Genomic DNA, 17,871 nt, shown 5'->3' with positions numbered 1-17,871 from the left:
CAATACATGGGCCTTGGGACTTCCCTGGCAGTCCAGTGGTTAAGACTTCACCGTCCAATGCAGGAGGCATGGGTTAGTTCTATCCCTGGTTGGGCAGCTAAGATCCCACATGACTTGAGGCCAAAAAAACAGAATATAAAGCAGAAGCAATATTGTAACAAATTCAATAGAGACTTTAAAATTAGTCCAAATCAAAAAAAAAAGCTTTAAAAAAGAATAAAACACAATCCATGCCTCTCAGGTTATGCATATTATATAATCTTATGAAACTTTAAAAGTCTAATAAATGTCATAAAATTCAAGATGGTTATTAATTTTTAATTCATCTTGCAATATTTTCATTTAAAAAATTAGGTTGTGCCGTTTGTTCTTCTACAATGCCTCAGGCCAGATCCAAAAGACGGTTGGCTGCCAAGAGGGAGAAAGATTTGTGACCATGATCGTCTTTAGTAGCAAAGAAGAGAAAAGCCCAAAGTAAGTGGCTTAAACAAATAAGACAGTGTATTGAGTCTATTAACAAGAAATACAAAGATGGAACAAGTATGGCAACAACATAATTAGAGCTCCAGTATTTCTCTGCAACTCATTTGGCTCAGACCTTGGGTGTTGGCTTTGTCCTCAGACCAACTCCCCTCATGGTCTCAGGATACCATCCACCTTAAGATACAACATCCAAATGGAAAACTTCCCTCCAAATTCCAAAGATGTCTCTTTCAGGCAATCTCTATTCTCTTCAGATGTCTCTGACATCTCATTGGCCAGAATTATGCCACATTCTGTGCCTTACACAAATCACTGGATGAGGGAAAAAAGACTACCATGATTGGTCTACACCAATCACCACTCACCTGTGGGGGATGGAGTAAGTCCAGAATCACAGAAGCACCGGGACACATGTGGGTACAATTAAAAAGGAGAAAGGTTATGCAACAAGCCTGTAAGCAGCAGAGATTTTTAAACTGATTAAACTTTATACCAGAAGCAATAGAAATCTGTGAAAACCACATACAAAGGCTGAGAGGAAAATACCTAGTCAAGGTTAAGACACAACAAAGAAACAGTGAAATGGGAAGCCTTAGAGATAAAGAAAATCCAGAGACTAAGAGGCTGCCAGTTTCCAGCATTATAAATTATTTGTGTTCAAGGGCACATAAACCTTTGTCTTTGGGATAGACTGTCTAAACACCCTAGAAAGGGAATGTGATAGAGTGAATGTTAGTAGGATTCATATATACAGATAAGTATTCTACAAATGTTTAAACTAGAAATACTTCTGCAGTCAGCCAAAGGACACAGACACAGAAGGCAATGCTGAGAGTCAAAATGTCTGAACAGGTTAATTGAGGGGTAATCTTTGCCCATTAGTTACAGAAAATACTTGAAATGCATCAAAAATGAGAAGAGCACATCTCCCCCAACCAAATTTTCACTTGTTATTGAAATAATTAGGGGAGATAGTGAAAGCAGGCGGGGCAAACTCTGCTGATTGGCAACTGAATAGCCCTTCCTAATAATGGATCTTATTTTTGTTCACAGTCTACTAAATGGATATGGTTTTCTATGGATGCTGGCCCATCACTGTACCTCTGGGTTAGTCTTGATTGTCTAAGTATGGTGGTCTCATCTCCCTCACCTGTGATCACTTTAGGCATGAACATGTGATACAGGTTCAGCCCAAGGGGCACCAAGCAAAATAAATTAAAATACTAATAATAAGCCCACTCCTAGTCATATCCTGATGGAATTTCAGAACACTAAGAACAAAGAGAAAATTGTAAGAAATTTTCAGAAAAAGAAGAAAAAAATCCCACAAAGTAGCAAGAATCAGATTTCTCATTGGCAACGATGGATGCCAGAATAAAAAGACTAAAGAGAAAAACAAATATTGTGTAATATCGTGTACATGTGGAGTCTAGAAAAATGGTACAGATGAACTTATTTGCAAAGCAGAGAGTCACAGATATAGAGAACTAACTCATGGTTACCAAGCGGGGAAGGAGGAGGGGGATGAATTAGGAGATTGGGATTGACCTTCATACACTACTATGTATAAAATATCAATAGACAACTAATGAGAACCAACTGTATAGCAGAGGGAACTCTACTCAATGCTCTATGGTGACCTAAATGGGAAGAAAATCTAAAAAAGAAGGGATATATGTGTATATACATGTAACTGATCCATTTTGCTATATAGCAGAAACTAATACAGCATTGTAAAGCAACTACACTCCAATGAAAATTAATTTAAAATAATTATTACTGATTGCAAAAAATTAATCTGAAATTAATGAGGTATATCATGGAGAAAAGATGTATGGCATGCTAAAGTGCTTGTCTGTTGGGCAGAAAAATAAATATACCAATTGTATCTTATTTTTTAACTTTCATTATTAAAAATTTGCAAGCATACAAAAAGTAAAGAAAACAAACCTCAGTATATGCATCATCTAGATATAATAATTTCTCACATTTTCCATATGCCTGAGGTATTTTAAAATGATTCCCAGATACTGTGACTCTTCACCTCTAAATTTTTCTTATCCATCTCTAAAAAGTTACTTTTTTACATAACCCCAATACCATTCTTACACCTAACAAGATAACAATTTCATAGTATTGTTTACTATCCAGTCATATTCATATTTCTCTAGTTACCCCTCAAAAATATTTTTACAGTTATTTTGTTCAAACCCGTCCCACACACAGCATTTGGTTGATATGCCTCTCAAGTCCCTTTTAATTGTGAATAATTCCCCAGCTCACTCCAATGCAAAAAGAAAAACAAAATCCTACAAAGTGAAAAATTCCAAAAATTTCCATGCAATTAACTTATGAAAAGAGACCAGGTCAGTTGGTAATTAACTTGTGAAGAGACAAGATCATAGAATGATAGACAATCTATGGCTGTCTCCTTGTAGTACCATTTATCTTTTTCACTAGCTACCACATTAGTAAGAAGTTTGATCTAAGGACTGGATTTAAAGCTTGACATTAAAACTTCAAGCTTAATAGTGTTGTTAGAAGAGTTCTAAGAAGTGCTGGGCACTCCACATTACATCTCATCATGAAACATGTTATTTCAAGTTGACCATTTTTAGAGACACTAAGTTTGATCAGTGGGTTCTGAGGGTGACAATCTGACCCCTCCAATACAAAGTGAGATTCCCTTTTAAAGAACAAGTTAACTACAGGATGATACTTGGTAAAATTACTCTTGGGTTTAAGGGAGGGGCAAGGAGTAAATCACAAACTACTTAGACATTAACAAAATGAGAACACTGTATATCAAAAAGCCAGAAAAACACAAATATGACAGAAAGAATAAACTTATTTCAAAGAAGCAGAAATTGATGAATCAGGGAAAATTAGATTTGACCCATAAACAACCCAACAGCTGTTCTATGAAAAGATCAATAAAATAGACAAATATTTAGCAAGTTGGATTCAAAGTAAAAGGTGAAAGCATGCAAATAAAACGACAGTTGATATGTTAAAAAGAGAGAGAGAGAGAGAAATGTGTTCCAGAAAATAGAGATGAAATTCTTTGAAAATATAAATGACTAGGTTAGTGCCAAAAAATTTTTTAATTTTAAAACCCAAACTAGTCAAGATGAGAAACTGATCTAGTAGAATTAGATGAATAAGAAAAATTAGTGTATCAATGAATACAATTCACCATATTAACAGATAGAAGGAGAAAAGGATTATGGAAATGATAATAGCTAACTCTGATACTGAAATCACTATGTGCCAGGCACTCCTGTAATCACTTTAAATATAACTCATTTAGTCACTAAATGCTCCAGAAGCACATAAGCATTTAATCCCACTCCTGTTTAAAATTTTTTAACAAAATACATTTTAGGAAGAAAAAGAAACATCCTATCCCCCCCCCAAAAAAAGAGTTAAGATATCTACTGGAAATCCATAGCAAGCACTAAACCTGATGGTGGTATCAGAACTTTTCAAATCAAATGTCAAATTCAACTCAAAATAGTTTAAACAGAATATGACTTCACAAGGGACTTCAGAGTTCCAGGAAATTCATCTAGATTGGCAATACCCGGATCCAAGGTCTCCCCAGTCGGGATACAAAAGGTTATTCAATGTTCAAGGGCATCAAAATTTTGAAGGAGCAACGTACCCTGGTGCATATCAACTAGATTCAATTTACAAAAATTTACAAAGCACATACAATTTTATCAGAAATATTTCATATGCATCTGATTCTTTGATTTTGTCCAATTTCCTTCCAGTTGACTCAAGATGACTGTGAATCTAGAGAAATCAAGAGAGCCCCTTTCCTCACCCATAGCCCTCCCTGATTCTTCTTCCTTTTTTTTTTTTTTTCCTGGTCTCCCCACCCCAACATCCCCCTTAGAGTGTGCTTCTGCCCAAAACAAGGTGTTGCCTGAAGAATTTCAGGATCTCTTGCCAGGAGTGCTCCTGGGCCGCAGCGTGGCCCTCAGGCTCCCCGCCCCAGAGCATGGGGAGGAAGAGGCCGCGGCTCCAGGACATATAGCACAAGGGCCCGTAGTGTGGCTCTAGCAGGTGGCCCGCCCCAGGGTAGGCCAGCATCCTTCCGCTGCTTTTCCCGTGCCTCCGCAGCTGGTCCAGCGCCTGCTCAGCGTATTCTTTGCTGTTGAAGCATTCGTCAGCCTCGCCTACAACGAAGAGGATTGGGCCCCGGGCCTTTTCAACAGGAAGCACACTGTGTTGATTCCGTTCATCTCGGGGGTCGCCCTTGAAGTGGCGGATGCGCACAGCGCCCTCGACGTTGACCTGCATGCGCTCTGGGTGCGAGGGGATGGGGGCCATGACCAGATCCTTGTACCTGAGCGGAAATTCATGGATGGCGTTGGTCCCATTGATGCAGACAGTGGCTGCCACCTGCTTGAGGTAGCAGGCCATGGCCAGCCCGATCTCCGCACCTTTGCTCACAGATATCACTCCAATTCCCGGCTTTTGGACCTGAAGGACAAAATGAAGGGAGCCCATTAAGGGCCATTCTCTGAGAAGGAGCTGTCCTACCGGCCAGTGAGCTGGGATGACAGGGAGAGTCAGGAAATGGGGAGTGGGAGTCCCGGCACTAGGGCTTACCAGCTTCTGAGACCAAGAGAGATCATCATCTACTTACACTCCCTAAGCCTTATTGTCTTATGGGGGGAGAGGGGGCGGGTCATAATATTACCTACCTTGCACAACTGTTATGAAGATCAAGTAAAACAATAGACACTAAAATTGCTCATCAAAAGCAGAGTTCTATATAAAGCAAAAAGGGTCTAATGTATCAGCAACATTCAAGCAGAGGCAGGTAAACATTCTGAAGAATCAAATTCTTCTCTCCAGCTAGAAAAGGAGGTGTCCTGGGTTCTTTCAACTACTAGGTAAGTGTAATTCCTATTTAAACGGCATTTTACAGCTACAGAGGATTTGCATATTGGTTAACCTAAAGGCTAATCCTGGAAGCATTGGGAGGGTAAAGATGAAAGACTCGGATTCTATAAACTGGATTTCAGTACCCAGTCCAGTAGGCAAAGCAGGGGTCACAAGAGGGAGTCCTTAATTTTGTGCTGGGCTGAGGGAGCAGTGGGAAGTGAAGAAGTCTGAGAGAAGAATGAAGAAAGGAAGGGCAATCTGGATGAACAATGGCAAATACATAGTAACCCTGTGTATTTACTTTGCTCACAGTTGTATCCCCCACACCTTTCTATCATCAGAATTACCTGGGGGGAGGGGGGGGACTTTAATAATCAGAACTTTCTGAGATCCAGTTTTTTTGAGAGCTAATTTAATAGGTCTGAGTGGCCCCAAGAATCTGGTACTATAAACTATGGCCAAGGAAATCCAGTGTGCAACCACATCTGGGAACAATCCACGTGGAGTGGGAAAAGAGGGCTGTAGCTGACTGATGCACTGTTGCAGAATAACAGGTGAGCAGCAATGAGGGAGTGGACTAGTACATCAGCCAAGAGGGAGAAGAGGCCATAATGTATTGAGAAAGAACCTAAAGCACTTTGGGATGGATTGAGGGTATGGGAAAAGAAAAAGGGAAGAAGCCAGACGGGCACAAGTGATGAGGTGTATTTATTGAGCATTTACTATATGCGAGGCCCTCCATAAGTGCTTTACACATGTCATCTAATTCCTCCCAAGAAAATGGAGATTCAGAAAGTTTAAGTCTTGCTCAAGGTTATGACAGTATCAAGGGGCAGAGGTGGAAATTGAACCTCTTCTGCTGAATTTAACCACAAATTGAATTTTGGCAATTGCCCTTTCTCCTCATAAAGTGTCACAAATAGTTAAATCTTGAAATGAGAAAACAAAAAAAAAATCAGTTGAAAACATTTTATCTGGGATTTAATTCCTTCTAGGCAATCCTTTAAAAAGAGCCAAAATATGCTTAGAAAAAGTCATACATCTATTTGATTATAATGATGATAACACAAAATGGGAGTACTGGTGATGGTCCAATAGGAAACATATCCTGACTCTTCTTGAGAAGAGTCAAGGCTCTCCCAGGGGAGAAAGATACAATTCAGGGAGCCAGAATGACAATGGTTTGGAGCAAAGACATTGCCCGAAGGCTCTGTTGCTAACTGGCTGTGGAGTTTTGGCGTCTTACTCAACTGAGATGGGTAGGCCTTCTCATCTGAAAGATGAGGATCATGTCAAAAGTACTTTCATCTGGTAATTATGAGCATTAAATAAAAGGGTACATATAAAGTATATAGCATAGAGTCTAACAAATAATCACTTAATAAAAATTAGGTGATATGATTGTTCTACCACGTCAGGTTGAACTGTTCTGTTCAGTTCAGTTCAGTCGCTCAGTTGTGTCCGACTCTTTGTGACCCCATGAACCGCAGCACGCCAGGCCTCCCTGTCCATCACCAACTCCCAGAGTCCACCAAAACCCATGTCCATTGAGTCGGTGATGCCACTCAATCATCTCATCCTCTGTGGCCCTCTTCTCCTCCTGCCCTCAATCTTTCCAAGCATCAGGGTCTTTTCAAATGAGTCAGCTCTTCGCATCAGGTGGCCAAAGTATTGCAGTTTCAGCTTCAACATCAGTTCTTTCAATGAGCACCCAGGACTGCTCTCCTTTAGGATGGACTGGTTGGATCTCCTTGCAGTCCAAGGGACTCTCAAGAGTCTTCTCCAACACCACAGTTCAAAAGCATCAATTCTTCTGTGCTCAGCTTTCTTTAGAGTCCAACTCTCACATCCATACATGACCACTGGAAAAACCATAGCCTCAACTAGACAGAACTTTGTTGACAAAGTAATGTCTCTGCTTTTTAATATGCTGTCTAGGTTGGTCATAACTTTCCTTCCAAGGAGTAAGTGTCTTTTAATTTCATGGCTGCAGTCACCATCTGCAGTGATTTTGGAGCCCAGAAAAATAAAGTCGGCCACTGTTTCCCCATCTATTTCCCATGAAGTGATGGGACCAGATGCCATGATCTTAGTTTTCTGAATGTTGAACTTTAAGCCAACTTCTTCACTCTCCTCTTTCACTTTCATCAAGAGACTCTTTAGTTCTTCTTCACTTTCTGCCATAAGGGTGGTGTAATCTGCATATCTGAGGTTATTGATATTTCTCCCAGCAATCTTGATTCCAGCTTGTGCTTCATCCAGCCCAGCGTTTCTCATGATGTACTCTGCATATAAGTTAAATGAGCAGGGTGACAATATACAGCCTTGATGTACTCCCTTTCCTATTTTGAACCAGTCTGTTGTTCCATGTCCAGTTCTAACCTTTGCATACAGATTTCTCAAGCGGCAGGTCAGGTGGTCTGTTATTCCCATCTCTTTCAGAATTTTCTATAGTTTATTATGATCCATACAGTCAAAGGCTTTGGCATAGTCAATAAAGCAGAAGTAGATTTTTTTGGGAACTCTCTTGCTTTTTCAATGATCCAGCAGAGGTTAACAATTTGATCTCTGGTTCCTCTGCCTTTTCTAAAACCATCTTGAACATCTGGAAATTCACAGTTCACGTATAGCTGAAGCCTGGCTTGGAGAATTTTGAGCATTACTTTACTAGCATGTGAGATGAGTGCAATTGTGCAGTAGTTTGAGCATTCTTTGGCATTGCCTTTATTTGGGATTGGAATGAAAACTGACCTTTTCCAGTTCTGTGGCCACTGCTGAGTTTTCCAAATTTGCTGACATATCAAGTGCAGCACTTTCAAGAAATACCTAATATATAAACCTTTTTGAACTAGAAAATGAAGAGGATCATAATATACCCAATATTTATTGTCTTCTCTGTGCCAGTAAGCATTAAGCTGATCCTAATCAGCCCAGCAATCCTACAGGGTTGATATTATTATCCCCAATTTTAACTCAAGTGTGCTGTGCCCCAGTCTAAACAGACTGGTAACGTAGGCAAAACAGACATTTGTGAGATACATATATATATATATATATATATATTTGCTATAATATTGCCAGGTAAAATGAAAAGTATTTTAAGTACCTTGGGATGAGCTAGTAGCAAGTCGGCAGCCTCCTCAAAATATTCCAGGTCCACCTCCTCCAGCTGATTGGGCAGGTCATCATAGGCAAAATATGCTAAAGCCAGCACTGCAAAGCCACGGGCAGCCAAAAGACTGGCCCGATATTCAACAAGACCCCCGATGCCCCCTAACAAATCAAGGAGTCCTGGGAATGGGCCTTCCCCTAAGAGCAGCAAAAAGAGAAGAAAATGAGATCAGAAAGAGTGTCAGAAGGGCTGAGTAGATAACAGCAAAAGTACAAGCTGAGCAGAATGAATTTCACTTTGATACACAACAAAACGGCTTGTTACTTTTAAAAGATTGTGGGAAATCCTAGTTCAACAACTAGATGCCTTTGTTTTTGCTTTTATCCCCACCAGCCGTGTTTTCTAGGTCCCCCGAGATGAGTCTCACCTGGAGGCAGGAACAGGGCTCCTCTCACTCGACCTTCTCGGATGGGCACCCGCTCCAGGTCAGGGCTGGAGAACCAGCGCTGCAGCACCTGGCTGGCCTTGGGCTGAACGTCGCCTACCTTGTGTATGTAAACTGAGTCGTATAGATCCAGAGTGATCCAGAAGGGTGTGTTCATCACATCCCTCTTAATTAGCCTGGCAAAAGGCCTCTCGGATTGCAGGGACCAGATAAGGCCCATCGGATGGACCCCCATGTAGTGGCCCCCCACGGCAGGATCTCGCTTCAGGTCCAGTTCCCCAGCCTCGTTGGCCCTGTAGAAAGCTCGGGACCGGTATAAATTCCCCTTGTCATCCTTCATGGTTGCTATGAGGGTCACCATCTGCAGTGGGGGCAGGCCTGTCGCTTGGATGTGCACAGGCTCATCCGCCAGGGCACTTGCCGGAGTGACTGTCAGCTGGAACATTGGCAGCAGGCAAAGGGACCAAGTGGTGTTTCCTGCAGTGAGAGAGAAGACTTTTGAGTTGGAGATTTTGGTTCCAAGGAAGAGGCTCAGACAAGGCTTACACTGACCCAGACTTCTGGAGATATAGTACAAAATACACAGAACATTTGGAGGAGGGAAAAATAAAGTGTGCAGAGCATACTCATTATTCTCATTTTACATATGAGGAAGGTTAAGTGGCATACCCAAGTGTAAATAATTAATAGGAAATTCAAGCTAGGTCTTAACACTACAGCCTCCTGTCTTAGCCATTACAGAACTGAAGGAAATCTTAGTTTTGTGGTTTTGAGTAAATTGAGCTTCAGTTCTTCAGCTGAGGTCATTCCCAGGTGATGTGTTTCACAGGTGTTTGTTAGGCTCCAAGGGGTAAAGCATGATTAAGGGTTTCCTGGAAGGATCAGTGCTGCTTTTCTTTTCTTTCTTTATTTTTTTTTTCAGTGCTGCTTTTCAATTCCCATATCTACATAAACAAGAAATATGTTAGAGTATTATTTGTTTTTCACTTTTTCAAATTTCCAATCCCTCTCTGCCATTGTAAGACCAACCACCAGCTCTTTTCAGAGTTCCCATTATTTGTTCTTTTTCAGGGAAAATAAAATTTCGTGATCTGCTTCTATGGCTTTCCAGTGGAGTGGTAAATATCAAATGTTGTTTGTAGCAAAGAGAATGAAATATACATTTGGTCAGCTATTTCATACTCTGTCCTTTTATGAGCAAAATTGGGGTATTCTCCTCCCTCACTCTCTTCCTTCTTTCTCTCCTTTCTTATATACCTCATTCACAAAGGATTTGAACCTGTTTATAGGTAACAGAGACATAATAAAATAAAAATAGGGTCTGGGAAAATATGAACTAGAATCAGAAACACTGAATGAATGACAACCAAAGGGAAAAAGGCACCTGTCAGTCGTGTTGTTCTAATTATTCTCATAGAAAGGGTTACCAGTTTATCAACGGAAAGCAAAAAGTGAGGCCTTTCCAATATCTTCCTAAAAGAAATTTCTCACATGAGACTTTGATATAGATATGCATCATTTTCCAACAATATTTTCAGACAAATTGTAGTAATAGGTGTTCCCTCAGAAAGTTTGATTCTCTAAGGGATCCTTGATTTTATTTTATGGAGGAATGCAAAGTGAGGGCTTTAGGCTTTATATTTGTGACCAGAAAAGATTCTGGAGAAAGTAAACAGGGTCTGGCAGTGCAGGGGCGGGAGCGGGGTCTTAATGCTCAGTTTTTCACTGTTGAAAGGGGATCTTCAGAGGAAAGAGAGGGTCAAGGGAAAAAAATGCATTTTGCATTCCTTTTACGAAAAAGTGATTTCCTGGAAAGTCCCTGGTGGTTCAGTGGTTAGAACTCCACTCTCTCAATGCCAAAGGTCTGGGTTCCATCCCTGGTTGGGGAACTAAAATTCCACAAACTTCTCAGCACAGCCAAAAATTTAAAAAGCAAAACAATTTTTAAAAGAAAATAATTTTCCGCAAAGGACACACTCCCTCTCACCTGTTTCCCCATCAACAACCAGTATTACTGACCATTTGAAAACTCATGATCAATAGAATAATTTGGAATAAATAGAAAGCTTGTGAATGTTTTCCTTTAATACCAGCAGAGTTCTACACAGAAGGAGGTTGCATCAATTCAAACCTCCTGGGTCTTTCAGTCATCTTAGGGAGACAGGACATGTAATATGAATAAGAACACCCCATATCCTGTGTGACATTTCAGGGCTGCCTTGGTATTTTCTGATCTGGTCCTTCCTATAACTCTTTGTATCTGTTATTTCTTTCTTCCCAAAAAAGAAATCATTAAGAAGGGGTACTTGAGAGCCTTATTCCACACATTCTTCTTCCTTCTCAAAACTTCCGTATAATAGTGACTCACTACAGATTTTATTTTCAAATAGAATCATTTGAATTACTTAACATAACTACTCTCCTGCATGCATTCTGCATCTGGTCTCATTCTCCCAGGTGGATTGCAAACTCAAGGGTAGCAACCATGTGTTAAAACTTTAGGAAATCTTACTGATACTCATATAGTAAATTATATATTGTACATACTTCAGAGTTATGAAATTCATAATGGGAGCAAGAAAAAAAAAATAGCACCAAACAAGTAATGAAGATACTCTACTTATATAGTGCTTTTGTAATGTAAAATATTAGAATTTCTTTACAAGTCATGGTCTCTCTTTATCTGAGAATTGCCCCCTAAGCCCAGAGATGGACAATCCATAGCTATGTTTATACAATATGACCTCCTTCCTGGGGGTTGTTGCTGACTGGATCAGGACTGGTCACCTGACTCAAGATATGCCTGGAATGTTCCTCCCTTGCCAACTTGGAATTGGGACTCAGAGCTCACCAGTCCCTTTATCAAGATAAAGACTAAAGGTGAAGCAGAGGTAGCAAAGTTGGGTACCAACTTTGGTAGCAGAGTTGACTTGCGTGGCCTTGCCTTTGACATCCTGAAATTTTGCACCCAAGGTGCCCTCTTACCTCACGCTAGTCCTGTCCCTGGACTCTTTCTGTGTGAGTGTATCCATAAAGTGCAGACACTGCACCCAGATTATCACAGAAAACCAGCCTTGGGGTAGAGTATGGACATTTGAGGAAAGAGAGACAGAGACAGAAATTAGTTTGCTCCTATCCTGAGAAGCCCCTGAAGAAAGAAGGTCTGCAATTACAGAAATAAGCGTCAGAGGAAAGAGAGATGCCAGAAAATAGGTTTCAGAAGATTTCAGTCTTTGAAAGGAATCTTTCTTAGAATTTTGTTTTGGGGTCTCAGGACTTAGCTGACTAGGCTTACTGTTTTATCTCCTAGTTTTTTTGGAGCTCCTGTTAAATGTGTAAAGTCATTGATTCTGAATTGTCAGAAATTCCCTGTAATGGTCCTTAGTATTCTAGGTCTAGATTTTGCCATTTACACCAAGGTATATGCAAGGAATTAGATTACAATGATAGTTCCCGTAAGAAGTAGGAATTCTCCCAAGAACACATGAAATAGAGAGAGAGAGAGATCACTCGGTAAGTCAACAATGTGTGCTTGTGAATGGTGTCTCTGATTTCTTGGCCACACACAGAGTAGGAAGTAGCCGCGTGATCAGCAATCCCACAGTCACTGCCTTGTGGGCTAAACAAAGTCGCCTTTCACAGGCTGATGAGGCAGATCTCGGGAAGATCTGGTAGGGATCCAAGGCAAACTTTGACAGATTTCCTTTGCAGAACTTAGTTGTAAACCTCTTGGACCTCAGATTAATCAAACCTCTGTGTCATCTGTTCTTTATATAACACTCTCTTATAAATTCAAGAAACAAGAAAAATCCAAGATTTAAATATTGGGTTGGCAAAAAAGTTTATTTGGGTTTTCCTTAATATCTTACAGAAAACCCAGAATGAAAATTTTGGTCCACCCAATACATACACATGTATACACACACACACACACACACACACACACACACACTTACAAAAGAAGATTTGGGATTCTCAAATCTGGGGTTCTGAGGAACTCTGAGGTTCTGCAAAATGTCATTAGGGTTTCCACAAGAGCTCTTAATTGGAAAAAAAGAGAAACAGTTGGTTGTCTTTTTTTCCATTTATTTATTAGTTGGAGGCTAATTACTTTACAATATTGTAGTGGTTTTTGCCATACATTGACATGAATCAGCCATGGATTTACATGTGTTTTTGAACTCTAAGTATGAGGTGAAGGACGGGGCTAAGCAGTTCCATTCCTGGTTGTTTAGCCTCATAGGGTACTGTGTGAAAGGACCATAGCCAGAGACCATTCTCAGTTTGAGATGCAATTAGCGGGGGCTTGTGAAGGCTAGTGAGCTCAATGTTTAGTGGAGAGGAGGACACTGTGCTGCTGAGTGCCTCTCCTCCTTGAATTACCTCTTCCAAACCCCACTCTGCTCTGTGGACTGAGATAAAGAAGAAAACAAAGTCTATTGGTGTAATATAGAGGGAAATTTGCTGGTAATACAAGTGGTCCTGTTTCACTGGGCATGATCTTTAACAACTAAAAAACGCAGCAGTGACTCCAGGAAAGGGGAAAAGACAAACCGAATATCACAATTATTTGACAAGTAATGGGGCTGGTTATTTTAAGTGGCCTTTGGAATTCAATTCTCCCCTCATTTCCCTTTTTTCTGTAATAGGAAACAATTACTGAGCACTTACTAAAGGCTTGTCACTGGGTAGTAGGAATCTGCATAGTAAAGCCTTTTCACTTTTCAAGACCCTTTTATGTTTATTATTTCTCTTGACCCTCACAAAAAAATCTATGGGAATAAAAAAAAATCATTATTATCCTTAAACTGCAAATTAGAAAATTGAGCTCAGCTAGTTAAATGACTTACCCAAACTTGCCTATGTTGTTAATGGTGAAGTAAGAATTTTAACCAGTGCCATCCTTCCCTACTTACACACCTTACTTATCTTCCCCAAATGAGGATAGACACATGAAAGCTCATTCTTTTCCGGGCCCCTCCCTCTTGCTTTTCTTTCCTACTTCTTTCTTGATTTTAACTTCATCTCTTCCTTTCCCCAACTCTGAAGACTTATGTTAAATATTAATATATATCCTGGTATACCCTCTTTCTTGATTATACCTTTATCTTTCCTGTTCCTTAATTCTAAAGCCCTTTGGTTAAATATTAATATATACCGTGATGTGGCAGAACTAGTAATGGAACAGTAGAATTAAACTTTATAGTCCACAAACCCACATATGCAGGAAATGTAAATTTTTTCTATTTTTCTAGATTCAGAGTAATTTATATTCCCGACCCAGGTATCAAACCCAGGTTTCCAGCATTGCAGACAGATTCTTTACTGTCTGAACCAATGCAGGCCCAATGGGTGGTGCTAGTGGTAGAGAACCTGCCTGCCAATGCAGGAGACTCAAAGAGGTGTGGATTCGATCCCTGAGTTAGGAAGATACCCTGGAGTAGGAAATGAAAACCCACTCCAGTATTCTTGCCTGGAATGTTCCATGGACAGAGGAGCCTGGCAGGCTGTTGTCCATGGGGTCGCAAAGAGTTGGACATGACTGAGTGACCGAGAATGCTCGATGATGAGCTTACTTGATGATGCATTCTTCTAAACCCATTTTACAATGGATGCCAAGGGTTCCATGCCAAGGTATATGGCATCCATATACCTATTGGGGTCAGACAGGTAATATAAATTTATAGATAAAGACCAGAGATGAACAAAATATAAGACTGTAGTGAATCTAAGACTACCAGCCCATCTATAGGCACTCAAATGTATTATATTAAAAAAAAAAAAATACATGCATACAAAACCACCCAACAACCACCAAAGAAACACAAATCAATCCAAGGTGTGGACCAAATGAAACACACCCATTTGTGACTTATGGAATTCAGGTCATCCATTAGGATATTGCACCATAAAGGCCAAGTAAAGATCTTTGTTTTCTCTTCCTGGTGTACTGTCCTTTTCTGAGGCAAAAAGTATCAACTGGCCTCCCTCTGGAGGAAGAAGGAAAACAAGGTAAAATAGAAATACCAAAATATGAGTGACATATCTCAGAGATAGTGTGAAGATAGAACAGAAGACCAGGTGAATTTTTATGGGCTACTTAAGATGCAAAATTCCTCAAAATTCAATGGCACAAAATTTCCACATTTCCTCACTTCCTTGCAGCAGAAGGCAGGACCCTGTATACTAGCAACTGTCAAAGAAACCAAACGTAGAAAGCAACCGGAGAGCAGGAAACAAGAACTCAGCTGCCTCACGTGTGGTTGTAGAGAGGGAGCCCTCAGCAAAATGGAAGCAACCTGATAGGGTCCGAAAGCTGAAACCCACGTTGCTAAGCAGGTTTCACCACCCCCCCACCCCCAGAGTCCCAGGGTGAAGGGTGGGGATCAAGCCTGCACTATTCAAGACCTTGACCTGTTAGAGGAAGGGCAGTCAAGAACTGGCAGGACATCAACACATCAGAAGCAGGAAGCAAAGAGTAAAAGAGAGCAAAGTTCCCATGGAACTTAAAATTACCATCACTAATCAAGAAACAAAGATTCCATTCCCTTTAGAAGCCCGTGGCTTTTCTTTCTTCACCCCAGCACTTCTTCCTCCTAATAAATCCCAGAAAACTATTCCTTGAGTCAAGAAACATCTCTCCGGTAGTCACATTAGGCTGGATCTTGACTTTTGTAGGCAAGTGTGCATTTTGCCTCCAAAGTAAAAGTGAAAGTGTTAGTTGATCAGCTATGTCCCGCTCTTTGTGACCTCATGGACTATATAGCCCACCAGGCTCCTCTGTCCATGAGATTCTCCAGGCAAGAATAGCAAAGTGGGTTTCCATTCCCCTCTCCACGGTATCTTTCCAACCCAGAGATTGAACCTGGGTCTTCTGCATTGCAAGCAGATTCTTTACCGTCTGAGCCACCAGGAAAGCCCTTTTGCCTCCAAGATAGTCTCCTAAACAGTCTTCCAGGTAGCTTGATGTAGCTAGCATCAATCTGCATTTGAACAATAAACCACCTGGGATAGTAATTGCTGGTTTTTCAGAGAACTGAGCTACCCACTGAAGTGAACAAAATACACACAGCAAGATGCAAACAGCCTTCCCGGGTGCCCTGTGGCTGAAATCAGAAAGAAGATCTTTTCTACTTTACTCACCCTGAATTCAGCTGTAGGGAGCAGTCCGGAGTGAGGTGCCTTACTGAGCCAGCGAAGAGCACTAGACACTTGCCTGTTGCTTGCTAATTTAGATCCTTCAAAATACCCCAGCCTACTGGTCAAAGTTGAAACTATCTCCATAGAAACAATCAGCTGACTTCTTTTTTTTTTTAAGTTCTCAGGGGCGGGGTTATCAGCACATGCTGCCACAGGCTCTGGGCAGAGACTCAGTTGAGCTGGCGTGCCTTTCAATCCAAGTGTTTCATAGTGGAGTCTTTCATTTCGTCACATAGGTCTGGTTTCTATGCCTCTTCCCTGAACTTCTCTCAACTCCTAGCTCTCTCCTCCTTTGCTTCAATTCCTTCCCTATCTCCTCCCCTAAGTCAGTAGTCTCTTAGGCAGCACGTTTTTGTTGGTTTTGGAGATGATGAGTCCCAAACATCCATCTTCAGAGTGGTGTGGTTTTCAGACTCATCTGGAGAGTCAGTTAAACACAGACTCAGGGCCCTTTACGTGGAGATTCTGACTTGATGGATTTTGGTTAAGTTTCTGGGATCTGTACTTTTAACAACAGATTCTAAAACATAGGTTCTAAAACAACAGATTCTTCAGGCCTGGTGCACTGGGAAGACCCAGAGGGATCGGGTGGAGAGGGAGGTGGGAGGGGGGACTGGGATGGGGAATACATGTAAATCCATGGCTAATTAATTTCAGTGTATGACAAAAACTACTGTAATGATGTAAAGCAATTAGCCTCCAACTAATAAAAATAAATGGAAAAAAAAATAAAAAAAGGAAAAAAAAAATAATAAAATAGTTTGCAAACCACCCTCCCAAGGCGGGGCTGAAGCCCTGTCCATGCAAAAATGCCTCCTCAGGACAAGAATCCCTGATATCTGTTCCACTGTTAATCCTATTAGTCAATGTCTATTGTCAAAATGTACAAATGAACCAAACTGCAGACTGTGCCTCCAGGTTGTGAGTTCCCTGAGGGAGGGTACCACATCTTCTCATTTTTGCATCTCTTGCAGCCAGTGAAGTGCAGCTAGCCTCTGGAATCACAGACCATGATTGGAACCCTGATTCCTTTACATCTGTTGTTGTGATTGACCTCAGACAACTTACTGACCTTTCCTTGGACTTCAGCTTTCTAACTTGTGAAATGTGAATGGTACGATAAAATATACTGAAAGTGAAATGTAAGCCTTGAGGAGAAGGGGTCAATATTGGGAATCATGAGCAAACTGGACATCTGGAACAAGAGGAGGCTGTTTTGGCACACAGCTCTTACACTGGATGAGAGGTACCTTGGTAGGATAGCAAAGCTCCCAGCTGAGTGACTAAGTCCCAGGACTAGATCCAAGGATGGGGGTTGACTGAGGAGAAACACATAGAAATAGAGTGCTGTTTTTACTCAGACTCCAAGAGAAGCACAAAGACTTCCCCAGTGGTCCAGTGGCTAAGGCTCAGCCTTCCAATGTAGGGTGTGCTGGTTTGATCCCTGGTCAGGGAATGACAATCCCACATGCCTTGGAGTATGGCGAAGAATAAATAAATAAATAAGAAAACCATAACAAACAGGGCTCCAGTTGTTCTTGTTGTTGTTCAGTCACCAGTTCGAATCCGACTCTTTGAGACCCCATGGACTGCCCCATGCCAGGCTCCCCTGTCCTTCACTATCTCCCAGAGTTTGCTCAGATTCATGTCCATTGGGTTGGTAATGCCATCTAACCATCTCATCCTCTGCTGCCCCCAACTACTTTGACCTTCAATCTTTTCCAATATCAGG

At 41.0% G+C, this 17,871-nt stretch overlaps 1 protein-coding gene across 1 annotated transcript; it reads right to left on the bottom strand.

Annotated features, from left to right (window-relative positions):
* Positions 1–479: 479 nt before the first annotated feature.
* On the bottom strand, positions 480–16,193 carry LOC110124879 (acyl-coenzyme A amino acid N-acyltransferase 2-like). Its single transcript, XM_070459363.1, has 4 exons — positions 16,083–16,193; positions 8,922–9,416; positions 8,489–8,691; positions 480–4,974 (listed from the first exon to the last, which is right to left on the bottom strand). The coding sequence occupies exons 2-4, from the start codon at positions 9,382–9,384 to the stop codon at positions 4,381–4,383; spliced, it is 1,260 nt and encodes a 419-aa protein (XP_070315464.1). The 5' UTR covers positions 9,385–9,416; positions 16,083–16,193; the 3' UTR covers positions 480–4,380.
* Between the last annotated feature and the right edge of the window lie 1,678 nt (positions 16,194–17,871).

Source organism: Odocoileus virginianus, chromosome 31 (genome assembly GCF_023699985.2).
Source record: "Odocoileus virginianus isolate 20LAN1187 ecotype Illinois chromosome 31, Ovbor_1.2, whole genome shotgun sequence".
In the NCBI taxonomy this organism is placed as follows: domain Eukaryota; kingdom Metazoa; phylum Chordata; class Mammalia; order Artiodactyla; family Cervidae; genus Odocoileus; species Odocoileus virginianus.
The sequence above is the reverse complement of the archived record's forward strand: the minus strand, read 5'-3'. Positions and strand labels throughout refer to the sequence as shown.